The sequence below is a fragment of the Gavialis gangeticus genome, unplaced genomic scaffold, assembly GCF_001723915.1.
Source record: "Gavialis gangeticus isolate Ggan-Ray unplaced genomic scaffold, GavGan_comp1, whole genome shotgun sequence".
NCBI classification, from domain to species: Eukaryota; Metazoa; Chordata; order Crocodylia; family Gavialidae; genus Gavialis; species Gavialis gangeticus.
In genome coordinates this window covers 295,952-302,648 of record NW_017728997.1, presented here as the reverse complement: position 1 = coordinate 302,648, position 6,697 = coordinate 295,952, and the positions used below count along the sequence as shown (strand labels likewise).

Genomic DNA, 6,697 nt, shown 5'->3' with positions numbered 1-6,697 from the left:
CAGAGCATACAGGGACTAATTCCTCAGGGTGTGGAATGGTACTGGATCTACCCTGTGGCTTGAGTAGCCCCTGCAACTGCTATGATATCTAGCCCTTGGGGATGGTAACCTGGGGGTCTGCTAGCCCTGTCATTACCTCATCCCCAAACTTCACTCCTTTGGATTGCAGAAACTAGAGGCCCCACTCTGTGTGGGATGCAGGACATGCAAGGTCCCTTTCAAGGCCCTTTACAGATTGATTGTTTCACTGTGGAAGCAGAATGCCAACCAGTTCTGCAAAAATCTAGAACCCTTGGTTCAGAAATGATACTTTCATTAGACCAACTGAGAAATTGCAAAAAAAAATCTTTTTTTTTGTTGCAATTTCTCAGTTGGTCTAATAAAAGGTATTATTTCTGAATTTCTGAAAGAGGTCTAGATCTTTGCATTTCTTTTTATCTCAGACCAACACGGCTACCAAATACACCCCTGAACCAGTTCTGTTTTATTTGTTTCCAGACTAAACAAATGCACATAGGAAAAACAACAGCCACTGTGAAAGAATGCTATTCCCACAGAAATCACATTAGACATTTTTACATGTGCTTCTGATGCGGCATTGGGTACTTTTAAAAGCAAGCTGCACTAATTAAAAGTGCCCGGCACCACATCAGGAGCACGTGTATCAGCAGTGCCAAGCACCTTCATGCTGAGAAAATGGCAGCGGTCGCTTTGAATTAAAGCACATCAAACGTGTTGTAGTTCAAAGTGCACTGCTGCCATTTTCTCAGTGTGGGGGTACACTGCACCACTGATATACAGAACACTGGAGCACACCAGTTTACATACTCCAGCAGCCTGGATTAACTGAGTCTGCTCTGATGCGTTGGATATCCAGCACGTTGGAGCAGGTTTCTTGTATGTGTTAAGTGCCCATTACTTCCTGAAATCTTTTACGTATACTATAGTTACCGAAAACACCCACCACGGTTAGAACTCAGGTAGGTTGGATTACAGAAAATACTTGGCAATAAACATTGACAAAGGCGAATCCTACTCCTGGTGCAGAACTTATTCCAAGCTAATGGGCTTCCTGGGAATAGATGAAGGGGTTAGGAGAGAAATCCTGCCAGCTAGCTGCAGAGGTAGCAAAATTATGTCAGGGCTGCAACAGCAGTTTCAAGGCTTCAGAAAACCTTTGCCAGGCCTGTGCCCCTCCCTTGAGATAAGACGAAAGGGGAAAGAGAACATCTAATAATCAGTCACTGATCCTGTGGCCCAGCTTTCCCACCATTCCCAAAAAACACTGGGGTGATCTGGGAGCCAACAGACAGACACACAAGAGTGTGCCCCCCTCTGTCTAATGCCAAAATGCTGCCCCTTTGCGTGTTGCCCTCTCACAAGTGGTGCAATTGAGCCAGTTCCACTGCATCTAAAGGCTCTCCACAACTACAGAACAAACCTTCTAAGGCAACATATGATTATGAGTAAGGGTAAAACACTTGGGGTTTGCCAGTCGCTAACTGTGCCTATTTCTTACACTTGACTTGAATCAAATAACAATTTCACAGTTTGTATGTATTCAGTTCTGTGCATATTTTTAAGATTAATTTATCTGTGTACTCCCCTCCTGGTACTCAACTTTGTTACCTACATGGCCATAGGTGGTTTTCTGTAATCTGCTGGCTATGGGCACACCTACTTCTGCCACTGCAAGCAAAGATATGTTGTGCATGAAGACTTCAGATTGTCCTTAATGATTTTTTCCCTCTGACAAAATGATTTTCTGCATTTATAAAAAAATATTACCCAAATCAATCATATTGATCTACATTATCCTCCCAGTAAAAAAGCCTGCTGTACTGGATCATCCTCCATTCTAGAGATAAAAATCAGTGAGACAATACAGAATCAAAAAACTTGTAACTTCTTGAAGATGCATTATTTTCAGTGTCAGATGTAACTTCACAATACAATCCATCTTTATCAGCAGTAAATATTTATATCATGGGAATGCCCAAAGACATCATATCTGCAGCCGTAGTTTTGCTGTGATAGTTGACTACTGTTTGAAAAGTGTGACTATAACCTGGAAGTATTGGGGAGGGAGAGGATGAGCCAAGAATGTTTCATCACCTGCAGCAATTGAAATTCTTGGATGGGAGGAAAGATTCTGCGAGTTCATTTTATAATTATTCCTCTGAATGTTGCTGGGCTAAGAGGGTTTCAACCCAAATCCAGAAGAATCTGCTGGACACAGGGGACCATCTGTGCTGAAAGCCCAGGTCACCAAACATTAGTGCTCTTTTATATCCAGCTCCTTGCTCTGTTTCTGTTCTGCCAGGAACAGCCCAGGGGAAGTTTTCCTTGAAAATTCCCATAAAGGGTACTCCATACGAAAGATAACTCAACTTCAGAAAGCACTAGCTCTTCTGTAGATTTCCAGTTGAGTAGAGTGCATGAGGAGAAAGAGAAAGCTTGTTTCCTTCCCAGCTTTATCTCCACTGTATGCCTTTGACTGTGGAGATCACTTTGTGAGATCAGGCCTACAAGGCAGTTGACCCCCACATCCTGCACAAGAAGGGGCTAGTTGTATGAGGAAGGTTCTGAGCTTGGAGACTGGGGGAAATGTAGCCCACTCCGCCTGTTGTATAGGGTCAACTTTAAGACATGCTGTCTCCACCATGTGCTTAACATGCAAGTAACAGGTACCTAACAGTTCTCCTGACCTACCACATACCTTCTTGTATGCTGTTCTGCAGGTGGTTGACAATAGCTGCTAGGATAGTAGACAGACTCATCACCTGTGCACACTGCGCAAGGCCTAATGTGAATAGCTCATTCCAGCAGGCACGTACAAGGCTCGTGTTACAGTCCTGCCTATAAAAATACAAAGTAAAACAATTCTAACAGGTATTAAGATCATGTTGATACTATCCTAAACACACACAATTTTATTATGATGTTATATGAGAGAGATTTTGAGCACCCCAATAATAGGCACATAGTAGAAAACTATGGGAATTAAAAAAAAGAGTAACAAGAGTGACTGGGGCCGGATGGAGAGTCCATTTTAGGTTTTCTGTAAAATGGAGTTCTTCCTAGTTAAAGTTGCCTACTTCTATGTATAAAAATCAGTAAGTTGCTTTTGATTCAACTTTATATCACAGGGACCACTAAAAATTCAAATATCATGACCCTCACTATCATTGCCACCTTGTTTTACTATTCTTCTTTATGGAGAGGACTATTACATAGTCTGCATACATTTTAAACAATTCATTATAGATTAATTAAATAATTTCATCTTTTATAAACCAATAGAGTCAGAAAAAGTTCCTCTCAATATTTAAGTAATCACTCAGTGGAGAAATATATACTTACCCAAGTGCTTGAAAAGCAGGGATGGATCTAGCCCAGTGCATGGAGAGGAAAAGCAGTCGTGATGCTGATTCACAGATGTAGTGTACATTGAGGTACTCTGGCATCGGACTAGGCATTGTTAGCTGCAGAGAAACAGAAGTACAGTAGAGTCTGCACGATTCAGACACAAACTGACTGTTATTATCAAAGAAATAAACTTAAGTAAAAACATGCAAATAGTATTCAGAATATTTCACTGTAAATTGCCATTTGTTATGCAGTTAAGCAAGTAAAAACTCACAAATAATTCATTAACAATGGCAAGAAGTGCAAGCTTTAGGGATGTGTGAAAGTAGAAATAATATGGAAACCCAATGGGATGATTACTTTAAAAGGACATTAGTATTAATTCAGTAAAAATTACCCCTGACTTCTCATTGCTGCATAGATGATTATTAGCTTTACAATACCTTGGAACCAATGGGAATTGCACTGTAAACTTCTTAAAATGACAAGTAACATAAAATCTGCATGATTCTGGAAATCCATGCCATAAGAAATTGCAAAAGCACAACAGGTAGTAGAGTACACTGACAGTACCTCAAGGTTTTGAATACACAGAGACTTCTTAGCTCAATATTTTATTATTTTTATATCTCTAAACACAATGCACTTTGATAGCAGCAGGAAAGCACATCCTTATTAGTTTCTCCCACACAGCAATAAGATATTACTGTTCAAATTCACTTGAAGATACTGCAGCTTCAAACTGTAAGCCCCTACTGCAATGCCACTAAAACAGTTCCTCAAAATCACCCAAAAAATCACTGTAATCTGAAACAAAAGGCCCAAATATTTACATCCTTGATATGAGGCAGTTTAAAATAAGTTTTAGTAACAAATAAAACAAATTAGTTACACACATATATTAATATTAAAATGCTTATTAACTGCATAATAAATATACATTTTAATATTTATTAACATTAATAAATAAGTTTTAGTAACAAATAAAACAAATTAGTTACACACAGATATTAATATTACAATTCTTAATCACATAGTATTAATATTAACCGCATAGTATATAAAATCCAAACCTAAAATGACAACAACGTTCCACGTAGGAAAGTGCTCAGTGAAAACTGGCACGTCTAGTACACTGTTCAAGGGAAATATGAAAATATTTTATTATACCCTTTACAGCAAGGGTAAAATAAAATGATGGAAGAAAGCTCTTCTAAAATCATTCCAGGCTACATTTTTGCTTCAGATGGTATTTCAGGAAGTACATACCTTAAATGTGACATGTGTATCTGTAAGTAGGGGTCCTTCCACTTCAATAATTGGCGTTGACTGATCTCTGCTGATTACATGAATATTCCCTCCTCCTGCAGGATCCATCCCATCTGCCAAGTTCTGGGCTGCTGTGCCATCTGTGGTGTTAAGTGCTTTAGCCAAAGTATCAAATGCCCTGCAAAAAGAAGAATAACCTATACAGATGACCAGGGCCAGATGTAATCCTGTTCCCTAACACTACTCCCGACTCCTCTCTCACAACCAGAGCTCAGGCTTACAGAAGACCCAAGTCCATTCCATGCTAATGCCAATACAGTATTTCATATTGTTATCCTGCTCTTGGTTAAGGATATTTATTTCTTAGAACCAACAGTTAAAAAAAAGAGAGACTATAGAGTTGGAATCAAAAGAAGCTGTAGTGTGCTCAGCACTTCTGAAAAATCAGGTCACAAATCTAAAAACCTAAATAAAGATAACCTAACTTTAGGCTTCTACTTTATAAATCTTGTCTTGGCAGTCTACTTGGTTTTCCAAGATTTTTAGAGTAGGAGTCTAAAGTTTGGTTGTCTTTATTTAGGGTCTTAAATTTGTGGGATTGGGCAGTTTTGAAATCCCAGGTTTTTCCTGTTTAAAGTTTCCATGTTACCACTATGTGTCTTCATGTTTTGAAAGTCAAGCAAGCTTACTTCTTCTTGGTTTTAAAAGATGAATAAGAGGGATCTAGAGAATAACTACAGAGATGGGTAGGGACCTACCAAATTCATGGCAGACGTGGGGTGTGCTTTGGTGGAGGGGCCCCACTTGCAGCTTGGAGGCGAAAACTGCAGTTTTAAATATGGTGCCATTTTTGCTTCCTGGCACTGATTGGCTGAGGGGTGCCAGGCGGCACTGCTGTTTGCTGCTGACTGGCAGGGAGGCAAAAACAGCACCATGTTTAAAACTGTGGTTTTAGCCTCCCTTCTGATTAGGAGGGAGCAGCGGGATTCTCCGCTAATCAGCAGCGAGGGTGGGGTGGGCAAGGTGCATGTGGGGGAACATGCAAGGTTAAAGGAGCCACCATGCACTGTACTTCCACCGTGAATTCGGTAGGAACCTAGAGATAGGGTTCACATTCTGACTGGAAATGCCAACTAAAGGTTGTTAATCTCAGGTTAATCCCACATTAAAAACCACCATTATCAACCCCTTCTCAGTGTAAAAGCAGGAGTAATGTTGCAGGAAACATTAAAGTTCAGGGCTCAGCTTCATGACAGCTGTATCGGAGTAGTTTGTATAGCATGTGCCTGTGCTGTACTTGACGCAAGGCCTGGAACTAGCATTTCTTTACATTCATGAACATTAAACTCAGAGACCTAAAATAGCACTAAAGTGTTATTGAAACTCAACCTCTTTCAAGGAAACACGTTTTTACCCAAACCAGTGAACCGTTACATACTGAGCATAGAATCTGGTTCTACTTTGTTATGCTGCGTTTAAAGTAAATAGGACAAAGTTCCTACAGAAAGAGAAGAGTGCTGTGGGGGAGTCTGGGAGGAGTCTGTGCTAATGACAGCAGCCAGATACGGACCACTAATGCAGTTATACAACGAGTCAAAATAAGGAAGTTTCCACATTGCTGACGTGATGGCATCATGATGTGCTAGTTCAGGGGTTGGCAACCCCCCAGCAACCCAGAGTGGCAGAGCACAGAGGGGCCACACAGGGAAGCTGCCTGCTGCTGCAAGCTCCACACTGCCCGAGTCACACTTCCCCTATGTGCACGGGAGCAGCGTGGGCAGCATGCAGGGTTGTGCCCTTTGCTGCCGCCCCTGCCTGCAGGGAAAGTGTGGCCAGGGCAGTAGGGAGCTTGGAGTGGCAGGCAGCTTTCTGTGCTCCCCACTGTGCCCAGCCGCGCCGGGTTCCAACGCTGCTCTGCAGAAGCGGTGCTGAGGGCAGCACAGTGGGGAGCATTGCCAGTATCTGCTGCCTCCCCAGAGCCCGGGGCTGGGGCTGGGAGGCAACTGGGTCCGAGAGAGCTGGCCCAGGTTCTGGGTAGCTGCTGATAGCCACAGAGCCT

At 41.7% G+C, this 6,697-nt stretch overlaps 1 protein-coding gene across 5 annotated transcripts in view; it reads right to left on the bottom strand.

Annotated features, from left to right (window-relative positions):
• The window catches only part of NR2C2 (nuclear receptor subfamily 2 group C member 2), a 98,096-nt gene that overhangs the window by 23,271 nt on the left and 68,128 nt on the right, over positions 1–6,697 (bottom strand). For all 5 annotated transcript variants that reach the window (XR_002095260.1, XR_002095261.1, XM_019504644.1 and 2 more), the window contains exons 9-11: positions 4,639–4,816; positions 3,364–3,485; positions 2,720–2,859 (exon numbers count right to left, since the gene is read on the bottom strand). Coding sequence is in view for 3 of the 5 variants with exons in the window: in XM_019504644.1 (XP_019360189.1) it covers positions 2,720–2,859; positions 3,364–3,485; positions 4,639–4,816 (440 nt within the window). In the remaining 2 variants the exon portion in view is untranslated. The remainder of the gene's footprint in view (positions 1–2,719; positions 2,860–3,363; positions 3,486–4,638; positions 4,817–6,697) is intronic.